Here is a 22,241-nt window from a genome sequence, read left to right on the forward strand (position 1 = left end):
TTATTACAAATGTAATGCTTATTTGTGACTGTTATCTATGGCACAGTGTGTCATTTTTGGCTAAGTTTTAAAAAAAGGTTTTAAAAAAAAGAAAGAAGCGATAGCAGTGACAGAAGCACTCTGCATGCCACAGAAAGGGTCACGGGTCAGACCAGGGGAGAAGGAGGGTACAGCCAGCCAGCAAGTAAATGGTCCCACAAATAAGAATGGTGACCGAGGAAGTCCCAGGACAGAGTAGGCGAAGCTGGCAGCCACTAAGGTTTCCAAGCCAGAAAAGGAAGGAGAGATCTCTGCAAAATTTTGGGCATTTGGGCCAGAATCTTGTTCTCATGGGCAAAGCAACTGTATATGAGGAAGATTCCAAAAAGGACAGCCAGTCCAACCTCAAAAGGAAGCCGGCACGAAGCAAGGGAAGAACCCAGCATGGGCCCCTAGCAGCAGGGAGAAGCAAAATGCAAACAGGACTCCAAGCCCAGTCAAAATGGTTACTACAGAATCTTCAGCAGAAACCATCCCAGCAGCAGTCTTTGGGTAATTTCAGGAACGGAACTGAGGAATACAGAGGGTCCCAAACTGATAAACAAGCTCACTCGCCAATCACACTCCAGGCAGCAATCAACGTTTTGGGCAGCCAGCCAATCAGGCTTGCTCTAAAGTCCTTCCAAACACACAGCACGCCCACACAGGATGGTCTAACCCTAAACCGCGGGTGCCTGCCTGGCTCAAGATAAATCCACCTCGGCAAAACGGCCATTTTGGCATTGCCTCATGTTCCACACCAAAAAAAGACATAGAATAAAATGGCAGGGAGCAGGGCTAAAAGAAAATCATAAATTAGCGACCCAAAGGCTACCATAAAAGTGCACTGGGATACTACTGCAGTGAATGTGGCTACTGCCCACCAGCAAACTAAATTACAGCTGCAACCAGCCTACCACACAACACATTTCCAGGGTGACAGAACCAGAAATGAGCACAAATTGGGTGCTTAAAAAGCACAGCTGCCATGGTAACCACACGAGCTAGTAAGAGCTGCATATCCGAAAAGTGCTACCGCGCCCTGCTCGATCTCTCTTCTGCCTTTGACACTGTCAACCATGCCATCCTGCTCAACCGTCTCCGTGATAACCTGGGTATCACTGGTCAGGCTCTGGCGTAGCTGACCTTTTTCCTTTCCAATCGACCCTCCCAGGTCCAACTGGGGTCCTTCCTCTCTGACATCTTTTTCTCTACCTGTGGTGTCCCCCAGGGATCTAATCTCTCTCCCTGGCTGTTCAACCAGTATCTGGCACTCCTTGCCCACCGCATCGCCACTCTCTGCCCCAACTTTCAGTGCTATGCGGACGATACCCAGCTCATTTTCAGGCTACCCTCGGCCTCCTCCTCTCCTTCCCTCATCTCCGACTGTCTGTCTGCTATCCAGGAATGGTGTGCCGCCAATGACCTCTGACTTAATGCCAGTAAGACTGAGATTCTACTCATCGGCACACCCACTCCCTCCTTCCCCGCAGCGCTCTGGCCAGCCTCTCTTGGCCCGCCTCCTGCTCCTACTTGCAAGGCAAAAAACCTCAGGGTCATCTTCGACTCAACACTCTCCTTCTCTCCTCATATATCTGACGTCTCCAAGAAGTCACACTACCAGCTGCACCTCCTCAGAGGTATTCTTCCCTTCCTCTCCTTCCCCCAGAAGCTCACGGTCTCCAGAGCCCTGGTTCTCTCGAAGCTGGACTACTGTAACAGCCTCTATCTTAATCTACCTGCCTCCACTCTCCGCCCTCTGCAACTCATCCAGAACAGGACTGCAAGACTTGTCCTTGGCCTCAAGCCCAGGGACCATATCTCTCCAGGACTGAAACCTCTACACTGGCTCCCAGTGTCTGCGAGGATTAAGTTCAAAACCCTCTGCATTGTCCACAAGGCCTTCTGGGGCCTGGGGCCTAAATACCTTCAACTCTCTCTACCTAAATATCTTCCTTCCCGAGCCCTTCGCTCATCTGTCTCCAACTCCCTCAGGGTCAGCCGTTTCTCGAAGCAACGAGCTGGGGGTAGATCTCTCTCTGCGGCAGGGGCCTCCCTCTAGAACAGCCTTCCTGCCTCCCTGAAACTTGAGGAGAACCATCTTCGGTTCCGGAAGCACCTCAAAACCTTCCTCTTTGCTTCTGCTTTCTCTCTCCCTCTTCCCTGCTAAATTCTTCACTGAAACTGCACTGAACCTGCACCTGGGCCACTATCACCAACTTCGGTCCTTGGCCCAGCCACTCTCCACTTGCACTGCCTCCCTGGCAACCCCTGCACTGCGGGACTGTCTCTGCATCCCTACAGCTCCCCCCCTCCCAGCACTTGTCTGCACTTACCTTGCACTTGCCACCAGCTGGCCCTATTTATTTATTTATTTTTATTCTACTTACCCCACTCAGCACTTCCCCCCCCTCCCCTTCCCCTTGCACTTTTTCCCTTCCCCTCTACCCCTTGCACTTTTTCCCTTCCCCTCTACCCCTGCACTTGCGCGATCTGAATGACACCTGGCCTAGTAGGATCGTTGTCTGTCTTCCCCTTGTTCCCCCCTCCCTGCCTCGTCGCGCCTTGAAACACTTGTGTATAGGCGCGTTACAAATGCCATATCATATCAGTGATGGGGGACTTCAGTAGATTTCCCCCTACTAATAACAACAAATCGGTAAGTAGGCAAAATGTTTAGGGCACCAAGCAAAAAGTACCCCAGAAATGGAATTCTGTCCTGACATCACCTTGCCAACCTTCCCACAAAGGTGCACTAGTATTACACATTGAGAAGTAAAAGAACTGGATGTAAGAGTACCATGTTTCATTAAAATAGTCAATGAAATCTGAAAGTACTTGTTGGAACTGAGGGTGTCACAATGCCAGAGGATCTGAAAGAAACAGTGTTTGTTTAAAGGCAGATATGGATTGGTCTACCACACCCTGTGTAATAGCCGGGCAACCCGACCTAAGGCCCGGATAAGGTAAACAAGCAGCTGTACAAGACCTGCTTCACCCTGTGTAATTGCGGGGCAACTCGACCTAAGGCCCAGGATAAGGTAAACAAGCAGCTGTACAAGACCTGCTTCACCCTGTGTAATAGCCGAGCAACTCGGCCTAAAGCCCAGGATAAGGTAAACAAGCCGCTGTAGACCTGCTTCATTCGCCTATTCCTCCCAGTACAACCCTTTGTATTCATGCACTTTACTCCCAACAGCCCACGTGCAACAAGTACTGCCCCCAGTCACAGCTTGGTGCTTACCCCAGGCAGAATGTCTTGTCACAGCTCGAACACAGCACCGGTATCAGCTCTCTTGCTTTACAGCTCCCATACATGCACGGGTGGGTCACGGCTTCTTCGGACTTCACACTTGCAATGCTTGTTTTGCTCACCTGTGAGTTTGAAGAAACACTAGATCACATTAACCAATACAAACCTGTTGGAAAGCAACTCTTGGTTGTAGTCTTCTAGTCATTTCGATCATGAACAAATGATTTCCATAGTCCAGTGCTGTTGGCAAAATTCATTTTCACTTTAACGTTATACCTGCGCAGCAGGATACTCCTGCACTCCCATCAACAAGAACAATGCACACACTGCAGTGGCTATAATCCTTAAACCTCTCCTCCATAAGGCAGCGATATGACCGGAGCACTCCTAAGTGTCAGCCAATGATCTTTTTTTATTTTATTTTATTTTATTCGATTCAATTGATTTACAGTTTTTACAAAAAGTCAGCCAGTGATCTGCGAAGAATTTACAGGCTAGTGGGGGACAGTAGGCTTGTTAAAAGGTGAATACGGTCACTACTTTTAATAGAAAATATAAGTAGTTATAGCTGGGGGGATTGTGGGCTCAGAGACAATCAGGCCGATTCATGTAATTCCTTCCAAAAGTGTCGCACGCGGCTGGCGCACAGCGTGCCCGTGCAAATGTCTGCGCCAGCCGCGTGCGATAAAATCAAATACCGCGCACAGCGTATTCATGGATTCCCACCTCCAAAAGCAGACGTGGCGCAGAGTGGCGCAGCGACCCTGCAGCAGCGCCAGTTACGCCCCCAAGAACGCCCTCGCGCAAGGAAAAGCCATCAAGATCGCAAAACCATCGCAAAGAGCTGCGCCAACCCTGTACCAGTGCGAGAAGTAACACACGCGACCTGGCCTGGGGGAGCGTGTGCGTGTATTTCAGGGGTGCGCGAGAAGCATTACACGCGATTGGCCTGGGCGCGTATATTTCAGAGGTGCGCGAGAAGTTCCACACGCGATTGGCCTGGGCGCGTGTATTTCAGGGTCTCGCGGGTGGTTTCACACGCGATCGGGCCTGGAGGAGCGTGTGCGTGAATTACAGGGGTGCGCGAGAAGTTCCACACGCGATTTGCCTGGGCGCGTATATTTCAGGGGTGCGCGAGAAGCTTCTCACACGCGATTGGCCTGGACGCGTGTATTTCAGGGGCTGGCGGGTGTTATTACACGCGATCGGGCCTGGGGGAGCGGGGTACGTGTATTCCAGGGGCTCGCGGGTGTTATTACACGCGATCGGGCCTGGGGGAGCGGGGTACGTGTATTCCAGGGGCTTGCGGGTGTTTACACACGCGATCGGGCCTGGAGGAGCGTGTGCGTGTATTTCAGGGGTGCGCGAGAAGTTCCACACGCGATTGGCCTGGGCGCGTGTATTTCAGGGGCTCGCGGGTGGTTTCACACGCGATCGGGCCTGGAGGAGCGTGTGCGTTTATTTCAGGGGTGCGCGAGAAGTTCCACACGCGATTGGCCTGGGCGCGTATATTTCAGAGGTGCGCGAGAAGTTCCACACGCGATTGGCCTGGGCGCGTGTATTTCAGGGGCTCGCGGGTGGTTTCACACGCGATCGGGCCTGGGGGAGCGTGTGCGTGTAATTCAGGGGTGCGCGCGAAGTTTTACACGCGATCTGGCCTGGGGGAGCGTGTGCGTGTATTCCAGGGATGCGCGAAAGGTTCCACACGCGATTGGCCTGTGTACACAATTCCATTGGACCAAAGGCTCTGACAGCGCAGGCGCCTCTGTGACGTGACACGCGCGGGCATGTCCCTGTACCCACGTCCGAGTGTCAGCCTGCGTGATTGGAGGATAGTGCCTCAGTGCATATACGCGGAAGTGACGTTGGACGTGTGTTGCGGTTTAAAAGGTGCGTGTAGTACGTCATTTCCCTGTACGTGCTTCCCGTGGAGAGCGAGTGGGTGAAATCTGTACTTCTTGTCGGTTCACACGCGATTTACTTCACAGCGTTTCCAGTCCGTACTCCCTGTTACCTCTGTCAGTATTTTTCTGATTTTCTTTCCGACCTGTTTCCTCAAACAGCGTTGACTTCTCCTTTTGTCCTGTCTCCTCAGACAGTGTACAATTCTTCTTTTGGCGGGGGTGTTGCCAACGCGCACACGCGCATATTTTTCACGCTCTTTTCCCAGGCAGACGGTGAGTCGCGCACGTATTTACCAACTGTGCTAGCCCCGTGTGTAGCGTACCCCTTCAGAGGTCATTGTAGGCTGCGTGTGACACGCATACGTTCATTTTTGTGTTCCTGGGTGCCACAGCGTAGTGCAGGTTCCTTTTCCCACGCACGTGGTCTACGAGGGGTCGTGTGCACGTCATTTTCTGTTTTAGGGGTGCCTGTGCGTTGCGTGACCCGTCATCGTTCCCCAGGGGTTACATACAGCCTTGCTAGAGCACTTGGGTACGAATTCCATCTAGTACTCTACCCCTTTGACCCCCAATTGCCCAGGACAATTGTCCACTGCAACTCCCATACGCACAACTCCATCAGTGCCATGGCTGGGAGGCGAGCAAGTGGTAAGGGTGGCAAAGGTGGCCGAGCCTCAAGAGGTGGGTGTGGTGGGCGCAGTAGGGGACGTGGCCAGGATTTGCAGACTCCCCCAAGCCCCCCACGTGTGGAGGACCAGTCAGGGACACACACCCCCCCCCCCATGGTTGAGGGAAACGTGGCTGACACCATCCCTGCTCAGCCCTTGTTGGACCGGCCCGTTGTGGCACCTGACCTAGCACAGGGTGACTCCCAGGCTGACTTCCAGGTCGCCAAGTCTAGGCCACGGGTGGCGGTGCAAGCCAGTGTCACCAGGCCACGTGGTACAGGGGCAGCCATGTCATCTGCTGCCCCGAGTAGGTGGAGTGGGGAGGCTGCAGGGGCAGCTGCAGCTCCGTCCACCCCATCTCTGACTCCCCCAGCAAGGACAGTGTTGGTCCCGGTACATCAGACTGAGGTTCCCCCTGCCATCATCACACTTCAGCTAATGCCTGCAGAAAGTCATGTGGACAGTGTGCCGTCGCACACTACTACTACACAGTCCACCGGTGCTCCTGCCTCTAGTGTCCAGAGCCGCGTAGGGCACTCCGGATCCCCACCACCCACAAAAAGAAAGAGGAAGAGTGCTCGTCCAGTACAGGCTGATGACCCCGACACGGCTACACGGTCCGGCACGCCAAGGAAGCCTAGCTTCAATGATGCCGAACTGGATGCACTTGTGCAGTATGTGTCCGAACATGACGCCGAAATGTTGGTCACTTCAGGGTGTAGGATTACACCTGCTCGACGTCAGGCACACTGGCAGTCCATCACGGACAGCATAAGTGCCCTTGGGTTTATGAGGCGCACAGCTGTTGAGTGCTACAAGCGCTGGAACGACCTTAAGCGTAGGGCAAAGAAAAAGCTGGCCTCAAGTCATGCCGCAACTCTGGTGACTGGAGGTGGGTCTCCACAAGAGGACATAGAACTCACTCTACATGAGCATGTTGCTGGGACCTACGTCACAGAGGAGCAGATCCAAGGTGTGGGAGAACTGCCAGATTACGAGGCATTGTCCGGTGAGTGCACATGCATGTGTGTGTAATCCATGTGTATGTAGTTTGTGGGAGGGGATTCGGTTGAGTGCCAGGTCAGGGTGTGTGTGCCTGAGTGTTTTGTCCCACCCATGTGCTTCATCCAATGAATTCTGCGCCCCGGGATTTGGGTATTTCAGTGTCCCTTCTGGCCACAGTAGGCGTTTTGCACTACATTGCGCCAGTTGCCCTTGAAGTGGCATCTTGCTACCACATTGTTCCGTATTAAGCTGTGTTCATTCAGGCTGATTGCAGGAATTCACCTGGTTCTACTGCGCATCACTCTGCCCCATTGTCACATATATGTCATGCCCATGGTACATGCCATCTGTGTGATGGCATGTGTCATGTATGTGTATTGGACATGCCACTCACAGGCCAATGTGTGATGGCACTGCTAGCCAGCATGCAGCTGATGTGTTGCTCTCCCATCTTGGTGTCATCAGTGTCTGACATTTTCATCCCCTTCCAACTCATGGACAGTGCATGCATGGGAGGGTTATAGTCATGTGGGACATGTGTAAGTCAAGTACTGGTACTGTAGCTTGTCTGGCCTAATAGCGTGCCATGGTGCTAATGCCTGTTTCCATTTTTTGTCCTTCTTGTTTTTGCAGAGGATGACGCACCTGATGCTGTTGAGGGAGAGGAGATGGTGCAGGCCCAGGAGGGATCTGAAGCACGACCAGGCACCAGTGGGGGACGTGGTTTGGTGGTGGGGGAGAACCCTCTCTTGCTGCAGGCCATACTGTCCCGGGGTGTCCCTGGCTGCACCTCCCCAGAACTCTTTTCAGGTGTTGATTCAGATGAGACCTATGTGGATTCGCAGGTATGTGTTCATGGAAGGGATACTGTTCTGTCCGACCCACCTGCACCAGGGGTAGAGCCCACTATGGGGATGTCAGTGTTGGTAGGTGCGCCTGTGGTGGTTACGGATGCAGGGCCACACTCCGCAACATCTGATCCTGTTCCTGGGCCAGCAGTTCAGAGGGGAAATGCAGTCCTGCAGCCTCAGGCAGTGCCGACACAGCAAGGCGCAGTTCGCCTTGCCCCAGACAGGTGTGGTGCCCGCCAACGCGGTGGCCGTCCGCCACCAGGCAATACCGCATGGGAGCTAATCCATTTACGGTATGGCCAACCAACAGGCAGCATCATCCGAAATGATTGCTCAGGCCATGGAGAGGGTGGCCACTTCCATTGTCCCCCCAGAAAGGCAGATGGAGCTACTACAGCAGGCAACAGACTCCATTTGCCAATCAGTCAGGGAGGACATGTTGGCGTCCAACAGGGACAGACAGGTGGCCCTGGACAATCTGAGGGAATCAATTTCTATAGATGCCCAGGGACAGAGGGAAGCCCTGAGGGGAGAGGTCCGGCACCTCAGGCAGACTCGTGTGGCCCTTGAGGCTTCCACTGTCACCAGGACGGAACAGTTGCTTGAGCGCGTCACCCGTACGCTCTCAGCAGAGATGCAGGCAACTCGGGCGGAGGTCCGGGCAACACGTCGGGTGTTGCATGGGGATCTCCGCACCATATCCCTCCAGAACGAGGCCTTCCAGGCACGCATGCTTGCTGCCATGGAGGACCAAACTAGGGCATTGCGTGGGCTGCCTCCCATGGCACCACCACCTCCTGTGGCAGCAGCAGCAGAAGTTGAGGAGAGCGAATCCAGCAGTGAATCTCCCACTATTTAGTAGCCGTGCAGGCCATGAGCCCATGGAGGTGTTTTTTTTTTCACAACATCCACGCAGGTGACTGTTGGTGGGCACCCTGTCCTCGGACCTCCTGGGTGGCCTCCCCCACCCCCCTGGCCCACACATGGCCATTTTTGATTTTTTGTTGCAGTGTGTTGCCTGGTGTGGCTCCCGTGGGCATCCACTGTATTCCGGCTGGGCACATGCAGGCTTGTCCTGAGTTTGGGTTAGATGCTTGGGTCAGTGAGACACACACCCCTCCTGCTTCCCGTTTCCATGGGCTTGCAAAGGGTGTGCCCAAGTGACAGTGAATTACACAGTGACGTTGGACTCCCATGAGCTGTGTGGGCAGTCTGTAGTCAATACTGTGTATACATTCCTAGTGCATATTGTTGTTGTATTGTGCACTGCATGGTGTATTGATGTGTGCTTGTGCATCCATGTCTCCCTCCTGATTTGCAGGTTCATTCCTCATGTCTTCACAAGGCCGTCCACTTTGGAGAAGGGGCTCATGTTGTGAGCAGTGGACTTCCAGATGTGCGTGGCAACAACACTGTACAGTTGGAGGTGGTGGATGTGCTGGCATTCTCATGTTGTAAGACTACGTATCCTTTGCCTTATTACTGTCATGTTTATGCTATGTCGATTGTATTGTGGTAAGTATTTGGTCATGTGTGTTGTTGTTTCTACATTCATGTGGGCATATTGTGTGTGGCCAGTTTCCATTAGGGACACTGTACTTTGTGACACGTGTCATGTTTGGGGGATGATTTTGTTTGCTCTCACATGGCATGTCATGCCATGGTGTTATGGGTGGCGGTGCTGGGGAGGGGTTGGGTGACATGGCACTGTTGTCATGTTGTGTCTTGCAAGGGGGTAATGATTTCAGCAGCATAGAAGTGTGTCTTTTGAACACAGCATTGGTGCTGTTTGTGTAGTTTGGGAAGCACACAATGGAACACTTCCAGATGTACAATCTCAGGCTGGTATGGTTGTGACAGTTGACTGTCATTGACACATCATAATTGTCAGTAACAATCATCATTGATTGTCAGCTGGTATGTGCCAGGGCTGTGTGCACTCCACAGGGGTGTGATTTTATGTGAAGTAATTAGCCAAGAGCTGCGTACGGGCTGCCTCACCCCGTGCCCTTTCCCCTCCCATGCGCAGTGGGCATGCATGTGGTTGGGGATGTGGGGGCACCACCATGTCCACGGCCAGGCCCCGGCGTGTTGCAACGTTGTGCAGGACACATGCTGCCACTATGATCCTGCACACTACTGGGGGAGCTTATAACAGCTGCCCGCCAGAACGGTCAAGGGAGCGGAAGCGTGACTTGAGCACTCCGAATGTGCGCTCCACGATGCCCCGGGTTGCAATGTGGGCTGTGTTGTATCTTACCTCGGGTGGCGTGGTGGGGTTCCGAATTGGCGTCATCATGTGGGTGCTGAGAGGGTAGGCACTGTCCCCTGGGGAGGTGGTGATGGGTATCATCAGTGGGGTTGTGACATTACTCAGTATCTGACATGCATGCATGCGCAGTGGCATTTATACTCACCGAGCAGCCATGTATCGCCATGCCGCCCAGCTTCTATGTCCCGGTTTAGGGTAGACATTCTGTAGATGAAACTGTCGTGGGTGGAGCCTGGATAGTTGGCGTATACTGAGGTTATGATTCCCTTGGCATCACATACTACCTGGGCGTTGATGGAATGCCAGTGCTTGCGGTTTCTATAGATGTGCTCAGTTGCCCTGGGGGGGACGTAGAGCCACATGGGTGCAATCAATGGCACCTAGCACTTTGGGGAATTGTGCCACCCTGTTTAAGTCCTGGGCAACAGCCTGCCTTTCTGCAGGTGTTCTGGGCAGGTATATGTGCCTGCGGACTGATGGGCGTGCAGTGATGATGGCCAAGACCTGGTGTAGGCAGCGTGACTGCGTGGCCTGTGACACCCCCCCCACTATGGCACTTGTCCGCTGAAATGATCCAGTGGCCAGGAAGTGCAGTACATTGAGGACCTTCTCCAGGGGGCTGAGTGCTTGGGAGCACAGGGTGGTTGATGTGAGGTCATCCTCCCACTCACTGACCAGGTCGAGTATTATGTGAGGTGGAAACCTGTACCTCCCATACACATGGTCATCAGGCATCCCAAAAAGGCTGGTTCTGGGTGTAAACATTCTGGGCCGGACTATCCTCCTCCTTCTCCTGCGGTATCCCACGGCCACTGCTGCTAGGAACGGTATGTTCATCCTGGCGTCTGAGCTTGTTTGTTGTTTGCGTGCACTTTTATGCTGTGCGGGTGGACGTACGCCTACTTCCTGCTGGCGTACGTGTTTCCGGATTGGCCACGTTCGTTTCCATGAATACGTGTTGTAGGCGAGCGTGTAAAACTTCCCGCGCAGCCCTGGAATACCCGCACCCAGCCCAATCGCGTGTGGTACTTCTCACGCACCCCTGAAATACACGTACCCCGCTCCCACAGGCCCGATCGCGTGTGAAACCACCCGCGAGCCCCTGAAATACACGCGCCCAGGCCAATCACGTGTGGAACTTCTCGCGCACCTCTGTAATACACGCGCCCAGGCCAATCGCGTGTGGAACTTCTCACGCACCCCTGAAATACACGCACACGCTCCCCCAGGCCCGATCGCGTGTGAAACCACCCGCGAGCCCCTGAAATACACGCGCCCAGGCCAAATCGCGTGTGGAACTTCTCACGCACCTCTGTAATACACGCGCCCAGGCCAATGCGTGTGGAACTTCTCGCGCACCCCTGGAATACACGCACACGCTCCCCCAGGCCCGATCGCGTGTGAAACCACCCGCGAGCCCCTGAAATGCACGCACACGCTCCCCCAGGCCCGATCGCGTGTGAAACCACCCGCGAGCTCCTGAAATACACGCGCCCAGGCCAATCGCGTGTGGAACTTCTCGCGCACCCCTGGAATACACGCACACGCTCCCCCAGGCCCGATCGCGTGTAGGACTTTGGCGCACATTTTTTTCCTGCGCAGGGACGCTACCGCCTGCTTTCGTGAAGCGGACATGTATGGGCCTGTGTGCGTCTTTGGCCGTGCGCTGTTTTTCCCTGTTCGAATCCATGAATACGTGTTGTAGGCGAGCGTGTGGGCGTTCTGCGCACTTGCCTCCTGTACTTCCCCCGTGACGCCCACATTTTCACGAGTTGTTCCCCATTCTGCGTGTGACGCCCCGTGTTATGCCTACTTTTGTTATGTGCGCCGCGCTATGTGCGAATTCGCTGTGGCCTTATCGCACGGCGTTCGTTGACCTGTGCGCCAGCGTGCGCCGCGCACTTTCTCAGCGCACATCCCACATTTCGCGCGTGCACGGACGTCCATGAATTGATGTGCAATGTTTTCTGTGCGATAATCGCACTTGCACTGCGATTTTCGCTGTTTCTCTGCGAATCGCACGTTTTTGCACGCGTGCGCCGTTTTTTCGGCGCACGTTGATTCCATGAATCGGCCAGATTATATTTACTCATGGGGTGCTCAATATAAAAACGTTTGAATAAAACGGGTGTATGCTATAATAAGGCATGCCGACCGCCTTCTCCAGTGAATGCAGTAAAGGTTCATCTCATCAGTCATTTGCTATCAGAGCAGGGGAGTTGCTAGGTCTGGAAAAGACACGGGGCTAAGCTGATGTCAGTACTGTTGGGGTTGGGGGCTAGCTAGTCTTTTGGCTGTAGCTCCTGAGATTCTATCCGGGGCTACAACCAAAAGATCAACGGGCTATAGCCCCTTTAGCCCCCCCCCTAGCAACGCCCCTGTATCAGAGTATACTAAGGACAAGACAAATGTTACCTTAGTGTGGATGCAGACAGTGCATCTAGGAAAAGGGACAATAGACTAAAAGTTTAAGGGTCAATATCGTGCACTTATTACCACAGCCCGCCCCTTTCCTCCCTACTAAATGGATGATTAAAAAGCAATATTAAAGATGGGAACATAGAGCGAGGAGAGTGCCGACACGTTATTTTAACACTGGTTTGCAGAGTGGAAACGCCACAGATGCTGCCCTGACTCTGGCCATATGTGAATGAATGCCATGCCGTAGTCCAGAATACTGCAACCAATCTGCCTAGTGAGAGAGCCCGTAGTGAGGTGTCTCAAGGGATCACCGCGAGTACAACCGACCGAAACGTTCGAGAGAAAGGAGGGGGGTTGCAAAGGCCCCTTGTCCCTCAGCTCAAAGAGCTTGCGTTTTGCGATCAAGTTAGGCCGAAGTGAAAGTCACAATAACCATGAGTCAACTGTGGCCAAAATATCGAAACTAGCAAAACAACGTTTAAGTCCCACGGACTTCTAACACTCAGAAATAGATTACCAACGTCCTCAAACCCCTTACTCCCGACAGCACAAGGGGATTCTAGAGGGGAAAGTCAAATTAATATAAATGACAGTATATGTCAATCACAGCCAATTGGCTCAGCAGGACTCCAATCTGGATCCCGACGGTGGCACTGAAATCAGCACAATGTCCAATGAAAAGGTCATTGGCTAAACCTGAACGAGTACAATATTCAGGGCTACAATGTACTGACTTATCGGAAAGCGTTTGAGATAGCCACAGGCTAATGCTTCAGGCACCAGGTGGCAGAGATCATCAACTGTGATAAGTAGTAAGAAGAATAACAGGACACAGGAGCAAAGGGGTTAGGGGTGTTCTGGTAGGAGCTACAGCTGGTGTAGAACCTGCTGGGCCAAAAACAGATCCATCAGTATCAGGCCCAGCTGCTTCTCCTGGGCTTGTGGTTGACAATTAGCAAAAGTGAAGGTCCCACACATGTGGCACAATATATGATAAATACAAAACTATCAAAACTTTTTATGTCCACTTCAGGTGCAGCTGGGTATAGTTCCCCGGCCAATGAGAACGTAATGGAAACAAAATATTGAAGCCTGCCGTTGCCAGCAGGTAACCCAAATACACTCCTCACTTCAATTCAATACGGATGATGACATTTTACATATCCAAACAAAACTATAGCTTTACATATCATTCACAGCCACCCCATAATGGTGGGCCAGGAAATTGTCCAAACACCAAGCAGCTTAACAATGCAAGTAATGTGAGATGTGAAGATAATTAACTCTCGGCAATGCTGACGCGTTTCGGATAATTAATCCATCTTCAAGGCTTTTTAGCTGTCTTTTTCTATACATATGTTCAAATTTAACTTCTTCAATAAGCTTAAAAAATACATATATAGCGTAATGTTACTCCCTTGAGCGCTCTCATGCATTAATACACAGCAACATATAAATGTCTTTCACTAACCTCTTATCAATCTCCAGATTGTATTTGTGCCTTGAACCAAAGCAAAAACGCTTTAGTCAGATATCAGCCCGAAATGAATAAATGACACTCATATCGGTAGCACGAATCATAACGAAAATGGTATCCGCACTCACCCGGATTCACCTTTACAGGCTATACTAGGCACTGAGATTGTTTGTCTTCAGACAGATAGAAATACCTCTGTAACAGTATATTAAAATATAATATCACCTTCCTTTCACTAGGTATCAGGATGCCCAATCCCCCATCTCAATACTCACATCAGGTGAGTTTGTCAAGTTGACAGACATCGAGGCTGCAGACTGAAAGAAAATCGTTCTGGTGCCCCATTGTCCTCCATTTAAAACTAGCAAGGACTACTAGATCTTGTGTCCCAAACAATGGAGAGTCTGGTGTAATTCGATAAGTAACTCGGCAGCCATCTTTGAGTGTCAGAGTTTAATTAGGTGACATTCAGAATGAAGGAACCTATCCTCCCAAAGGAGGATACAGGTGCCCCTAAAGAGTTAGCCTATCCTACCCTCTATGATGCAAACAGGTTGTATTTCCTGTTGGTTTCCATGGCAAAGAAACCTATTGCCAAGAAACCCCAGCTATGGCACCTCACGGTGCAGGCCCAATTCATAGGAAGAGTGCATCAGTTTGCCCAGGATGTTTACTTGGGTATTGATGGTGCCCGCTACGTGCTAGGCCACTAGAACATCTCCTTGCAGATGGACCGATCTATGCATGTGGTTTATCTACTCCTTGACAATAGTTTTGTTTGGCTGCAGGTCTCCCTCTTTGTCCATCTCTGGTCAGGTGATGATGTTTCAATGAGATTTTGTGGCAATGTGGTGTGGCACAGGATCAGGTCTGGTGCATGGCAGGGTGGTTTAAAAGCAGCACATTCCAGAGTTCTGTAACAGCAATGTTTGGGTGCTTGGTGACAGTGCAGAGGAAAAGCACTAGGAATGCAGGGTCCTGCTGCAAACTGAAATTGTTCAAGGCATAAATTAGTTTTCAGAAACTGAATTGCTAATCAAGAAAATTTAAATTAGCAAACTCTGCTAGCCAACCCATTTGATTAGCAATGTTGTAATAACATTTTTATTTAAATGTCACTGTAAGTCATTTTCAAGTGTTCACTTGTTAATATGATGAATCATCCCCACAAAATGAAATATAGTTGACACTATGATATTAAGATACACTAACCTAAACTTGACTCTAAAGCATGGAGACAATGCAATGTTTTACAGTAGCAATACTGTAATTATGCACACATACTGGTCTTTGCCAGATAGGATATAGTTAGCTTAATAAAAGTATTATCCCAATTACGTTTAGTTTGCAATTATTAGAAAAAGATTTTAAACGATCTTGCCCACTACTCCCACATAGGCTTTGGCAGTTAAGAGTGGAGGAGATGATTACTGCTGCACTCTCTCGATTAGCCCCCTTGAGTTTGCAGTGAAAAAAGGGTGGAGAGAGCCGTGAGGCCAACAGAGAAATGAAGGGTGAGCATGCCTTCAATGAACACGGTAACTTAAATAGCTAGCTTGCCGTGAGTACAAGAGAGGAACGCAGGCTAGGCATGCTTTCATTGGCCTCTACCTCGCCCTCACTTGCATTCACTGTGTGTGTTCCGATTGTGGCACCAATTCTGTAACACCAACAAAGGGATTTCTCATTGGTCTCTACCTCGCCCCGACTTGCATTCACCACGTATGCTCAGATGGTGGCACCAATTCCATAATCAGCAACAAAGGGGTGTCTTTTCTGGGACTTTTTCGATGCTCTACCTGCACCCGCGTGTGCTCTTCACTTCCTACTGCTGTTTCACTCTGCTTTGTTCCACACCATGATTGCGGCACCAAGCTTGCACACATCAACGAAGGGGTGATTCACTTGGCCTCCCTATGGGCCCATCTCACCTGTTTTTTCACCCTTGTGTGCATCCTCACTTCTTCGTCTGATGCAGCCCGCTCCACATCGTGATGGCTACACCATGACAAAGATAAAAAATGAAGGGTTGATTCACCTCGGCCCGCTTTCTAGGCCGCATCTCGCTCCTACCTCCAGTCCTCTGTGCTTTTTCTTTCTCCGGTTGTTCCAATTCAATCAGTCTGTTTCCTCAACTTTACGGTGGCATCAAGATCATCAACAGCAATAATAATAAGAGTTTAGCATTTATATAGCGCTACGAACCCTCAAGTATCTGAGCGCTGCTTATTACCCACGGTGGGTGGTGCTCATTTATCAACCTCAGAAGGAAGTAAGGCTGAGTTTTGCCCTGCCAGGATTCAAACCTGCATCAGCAGGCTCTGAACAGATGTCAAAGCGAGCACTCTACTCGATGTGCTATCGGACCGGCTATGAAGAGGTGATTTGACATTGGCCTCCTCTGGGCCTCACCTTTCTCGCTCTTCATTTCCTTTCTGCTGGTGCTCTCAGCCCGCCCTGCTCGCTATGGCGGAACCGTCACCTTTGCTCTTGCAGTACCATATAATGGTGGCCTCCTAACTGTGATCTCGTAATACCAAATTATGCTAATTTGCACTGTGTGCAGTTGGGCATTACCAACAAAGTACCATCTCCGCCTTGACGCCCTTCATCAGTGAGGAATTCCATCTACCTAAGACTTAAAATCCTTTGGCCTTGACCTGCTACATCCTCCTTGCATCTCTCCTGCCTGAAGGAGGGCCTGACTGGCCAGGGAGCCCCAAAGAGTCCGGATACAACATCATCTGCCCCATCATTCGGCAACTGTGGCTGCTAGGCTGCCTTGAGAGTTTCTTCGTTTACTGTGCAGTTCCTCTGTCTGTTTCTCTCCCAATTCATCCATGGTGCTCTCCATCTCACCTATCTACTCTAACTGCTACTCTATTACCTATCCTACCTCCCTCTCGCAGCCCGGAAGGAAAAAAAAAGCTCTCCTTGTGTCTGCCCAGGCCAGCCCATTGCCGACACCTACGCCAATGCTACCTCCAGGTAGACAATCACTGACATCCTCTTTGTTGCCCCTCCCCGGACCTGTGCACTCCCCTTATGGTCTCAATCCTCTCCCCTTCTCTTCTTCGCCCATTAATGGCAGAACCAGATGGGAAGTACTATTGGCACACTTCCCTTCCTCTCGGTGTATCATTAATGTCCATCACAATGGCTCCACCATGGCCCAGGGTTCTAAACCCAACAACCTCCTCCTTGATCAGTGTCTTCCGTCTCGCATTAGCTGCCTCCCTTCTCTTTCCATTCCTCCTGCCCCTCCCACCCTGACCTTTGTGTCACCACCAACAGGCGTACCACACCCGTACCCCTCCTCGGAAAACCTTTAAAGGTGGTAACCAGCTTCACTTAGCTACCTTGAATGCTCGCTCTGCTGTTCAACACTCCTCTGATATCTGTCTCCTTCTTGAAGACTTGGACCTGACATTCTCGCCCTTACCAAGACGTGGTTTAATGCCTGCTCTGTCACTGCTCTTGACACTTCTTCCTGAGGGCTATAAGATCCTCTTCAAGTTTAGGCCCAACCGGGCTGGAGTGGCCCTCATCTTCCCTGAATGGGTCCCTGCTACTATCATACCTACTCAATCCTACTATTCTTTTGAATGCCTCTTCTGCAGGATTCATGCCTCTCCCTCCCTCTCACCACCATCTGTAGCCCCCTGGCCCGATCTCCCTTTTCCTTTCTGAATGGGCAGACCTCTGCTCTTCTCTCGGGACCTCTACCGACAGGCTTCTCCTCAGAGACTTTAACATCCACCATGACTCTCCTGAAGAAGCCATTGTACTCTTCCGCGACCTCTGTGACTCCCTCCCCCTCACCATTCTCTCACCATTCTCCCCGCTGACCTACTCAGCCGGACACACCTTGGATGCGCTCATCTCAGCAGATATCCCTTTCTGTAACCCGCTCACTACTCCTCTCTCATGGTCTCACCATGCTCTTCTCTAGCTCCTGTGCTCTCTGGCTGAGCCGCCTCCCGCGCTGCCAGCTTCCCGATGAAGCAAGTGTCAGTTGCTGCTTTTGCAGCCACTTTTATCCCCCTCCTACTCCTGCTAGTGACTCTCACACTGGCACTGCCCTCGCTAACCTTCACCTCTCCATCTCCAGCACCCTTGGCACCCTTGCCCCTGTCATGAGGATCAGAATAAAGCCTGCCACCATGTGCAACAGCTGGTAAGATTCTGACCTGGCCTCACTGAAACGAAAGTGCAGAGCTGCTGAACGGAAGTGGCAGAGGTTGGGCACATCCACGGACAAACTGGCTTGTCACCTGCTCCAAAGGCTATACCACTTCTCCATCCGCTCCAAGCCCACATCTCTGGAGCCACTAACACCACAGCTGAATTGGTTAATATCTGCAAGGAACTCGGCAATCCTACTGCATTCTCCACCTCTCCTCTTCCTTCCCAGGCCCTCTGTACTGCACTGGCCTCCAATTTCACAACTAAAACACATCACATCCTGTCCTCAATCTCCTCAATCCCCCCTCCCCGCTACACCTTCCTCCTCTAAGGCCTCCCTTGGCACCCCCTCTCTGCCTCCCACACTCTCCTCCTCCTCCTCCTCCTTGCCTGTAGCACCGGATGAGATCTCAAAAGTTGTCCACTCTATGAAAGCCTCCTCCAAACAGGTGCTCCCCTGTTCTTCTAGAACTATCAAGGACAACATTTCCTCTCTCGCTCCTACCTTAGGTGATGTCTGTAACCACTCCTTGGGCACCGGCGACTTCCCTCAACCCCTCAAGCACTCTCTTGTGCACCCTCTCCTAAAAAAGCCATCTGCTATCGCCCTATCCCCACTACCCCCTTTCTGGGTAAACTCTTGGAGAAGTTGGTAATCTCCAAACTGATTCACCACAACAAGTTTGTTGATTGTCTCCATGACCATCAGTCTGGATTGAACATCCAGAGGCACGGAAACTGCTCTCCTGAACACCCGTGAAGACCTGCTCTCTAACCTTGATTCCAACTCTCCTGCCATCCTCATTCTCCTTGATCTTTCCTCTACCTTTAACACAGTCAATATTTCCACCGTCATAAAACAGCTCTGCGATACCCTCGGCATCATGGACCTAGCACTGGACTGGCAGACCTCCTTCCTATCTAATCGTCCTTCTCAGGTGCAACTGGGCCCTTTCCTATCCTCCACCTCACTCTCTACCTGCAGTGTTCCTCAGGGCTCTATCCTATAACCGTGGCTGTCATGACTCGTTACCCTTCTTGGTCATGACGGCACTGGTGGAGAAAAAGAGGAATAAGACTAATTAGTCCCACATCCAAGAGGGCATCGGATTGCCCCTCCATTGAGATCTGTCAACTGCGGACTAGAGTATTTCAAAATGGCCAACAGTAAAACTACCAATCACTCAGAAACACTCAAGCAGCAGTATAAGTAACATCCCCTCAAGATGCTTGGCGCGTTGCTGCTTCCTTGACCCAACACTACAGTGTGTTTTCCTCTATGCAGACTTTCCTGAGATTCTATGTGCTTTTCCCTTTATCCCTTCCCGCCACGCTATCTGCCTTTTTTCTTCCCTTTTGCTTCTTTCACTGTTCCTTTGACGAGATTCCTTTGTGGAACATCAGGACCATTCTTCCTTTTCCAGCACGCAACTCGTTTACCACTGCCTTCCAAGAATTTCCTTTTGCGCAACACGCTACCACATCCTGGAGATACTTGACGTATCCCAACGATATCCTCCTGAATTGCCTTTTCCATTTTATGCCCCTACTGGCAACATGTCTTCCCTTTCCGTGCCATGCCGTGCTATCCCTCAATTTCTCCCTTGATTTCTAACGCGCTCTTCTATTTCAGCTCCCTAGTATAGTTAGTGTATTTCACCTGGCATTTAGCCTTCAATCCTCTCTGTGCGCTCTCTGAGCTATTCAGTTAGAATACCATCTTCAGCCACTTCTCGTTCATTTAACACTTAATTCCATTAACAAGGGCCTTACTTCAGCTCCTTTCCCTTACTTACCGTTCCCTCAATTCCTTCTTATTCCTAGCCAACCCTGCTGCATCAAATTCTGTGCTACTAAGAGAGCTCCTGCCTAGCAACTGCTCCAGGATCTTCCCATTGGGTTTTGTTCCCCAGGAGCCCCCCCCACTGGGCTCTGGTTCCATCATTCAGGAACCGGCGAGGGGTTTGGAACACTCCCCACTCTCGTCCCAGACAGTAAGGTCCATATATTTCTGTATCATCATTTATTATGTGGTCATAACAGTGGCTTTTCAACATTTACCTTGCCCCTCTTGCCCACTTAAACTCCTTCTTCTCTCCTCATTGTCACAGCTCGCCTTCAAACGTCCCTCTGCTACCTCCCCTTCCCTCATTCCTTATTGCTTGACTGCTATTCAGGCATGGTGCACTGCTAACGATCTCTGTATTAATGCCAGTAAGACTGAGATCCTTCTCATTGGGACCCCTTTTCCCTGTTTTCCCCCCACTCTCTGACCACCCTCCTTGGTTCCTCTCCTCACTATCTTGTGAGGCCAAAAACCTTGGTATCATCTTTGACGCCTCCCTCTCCTTCTCCCCTCACACCATTGACCTTGCCAACAAGGCCCATTTTCAGCTTCACCTCCTTAGAGGCATTCTCACCTTCCTCCAGAAACTCAATGTCTCCAGAGCTCTGGTCCTCTCGAGGCTAACAGCCTCTTCCTCAATCTGCCTTTTTCCTCCCTTTGCCCTCTTCAACTAATACAGAATTGAACTGCGAGACTTCTCTAGAATTTCTCCACTGGCTCCCAGTGGCTGCGAGGATCAAATTCAAGACCATGTGTATCATCCACAAGGCCATCTAGGGCCTGGGACCCCACTATATCCAACTCTCCCTTCCTAAATACCTCTAGCTCCAACTCTCTGCAGATCAGATGTTTTTCCAAGCAGAGGGTGGGAGGTAGTCTCTCTTCGGCAGGTGCCTCCCTCTGGTATAGTCTCCCTGCCCCTTTCAGACTTGAGTCGGACCTCTTTAAGTTCCAGAAACTTCTCAAAACCCTGCTTTCTCCACTGCTTTCCCTCTCTCCCTTCCCTGCTAATTCCCCATCTGCTGCTGTGACTGGCAGCCTGGTCCCTTATGAGTCTTGCAACTTACCAGGCCCTCCTTGACCAGTCCATACCAGCACTCCCCTCCCCTCCTTCAGTACTACACTTCCTGCCCCCCCCTCCCTGATTAGTACTCCCCCTGAGTCTGGTCCAATGCGTCTTCGCACTTAGTTGGCAGTCCCCACCCCCTGGCACTTAACTTCCCCCTCCCCACCCGGGCTACCCTCAGCACTTGCCCAGCCCCTTGGCCGCCCTCTGCATTGTATGTAGTCCTGCCCTTTTTCGCACTTCTCGTTACTGCACTTGCACGATTCAAATGTCACAAGGCCTAGTAGGACCGTTATTGTTGTTTTTACCCCTGCTCCCCCCCCCTTTTGTCTTTTGGTGCCTGGAAACACCATTTGTTGTATAGGCACCCTTCAAATATTCAATCAATAAATACATGTAAAAAAACTTAAATATCTAGCTTTGCTACACAAGTGACAAGAGAGGAATGCAGGGTGAGCGTGCTTTCATTGAACATGATAACTTAAATAGCTAGATTTACAACACAAGTGATCATTTAATTAGCAAACCTACAGAATTGCATAGCAAATTGCTATGCGACACTGCTTATTTTATGCCTTGTTCCATATCTCACAGAACCCATGCCAAGATGGCAGGCAAACAGTCAAACATATTACATTAGCAGGGTTGGAGAACGGAAATATGATAGCAGATGCAATTTATTTGGGACATTTGCATGCATGATGTGTCATGTAATGGGATATGCAAAAATCACTAAGGGTACCTGGTGTGGTCTTGATCGTCCAGGCGATCAATATATACAACAAAAACAATTGATCAAGACCAAAGAGTGGCAGACATTGGCAAATTGACGACAGTTGTACCCATATATATCATCCAAAAATATAAGTGTATTATTCTTCACATTCAATTAATAACATTTGGTAATATCACATTTCTCTTTATAACATTTCATTTCCTAAACCCATCTGTATACTGGTTGTTCCCAAACACATTCAACCTATTTGCTCAGGCGTATCTCTCTGCCTTCATGCGTAGGTGTGGTTGTCATGTTTGTCCAACTTTATCCTTCCAAGTGACTGAAGACCACAAATTCAAGCTCTAGTGCATTTAAAATACTATTTTGTAATAGACCTCTGACGCCTTCCTTGTTTTGTCCATGCCTCCTAAACAGAGGTTTTGTTCTTTCACACGATTTGTATCCAGTGTCTGCTCACCCCAGCCTGATATGGCCTTGCCTTCTTGGCTCATCCAGCTTCGCCTTTCTGAGTTTTACTCCTGTTAATGCAATTGTTT

The 22,241-nt window shown here is 50.8% G+C and overlaps 1 protein-coding gene across 1 annotated transcript in view; it reads right to left on the bottom strand.

Moving 5' to 3' along the window:
* ZFAND1 (zinc finger AN1-type containing 1) overlaps window positions 1-22,241 on the bottom strand; it is a 398,662-nt gene that overhangs the window by 220,948 nt on the left and 155,473 nt on the right. Inside the window, exon 4 of the mRNA XM_069621276.1 lies at window positions 3,263-3,393. Within this exon, the coding sequence (XP_069477377.1) occupies window positions 3,263-3,393 (131 nt within the window). The remainder of the gene's footprint in view (window positions 1-3,262; window positions 3,394-22,241) is intronic.

The sequence above is a fragment of the Ambystoma mexicanum genome, chromosome 5q (assembly GCF_040938575.1).
Source record: "Ambystoma mexicanum isolate Mex_15411 chromosome 5q, UKY_AmexF1_1, whole genome shotgun sequence".
Lineage (NCBI taxonomy): Eukaryota > Metazoa > Chordata > Amphibia > Caudata > Ambystomatidae > Ambystoma > Ambystoma mexicanum.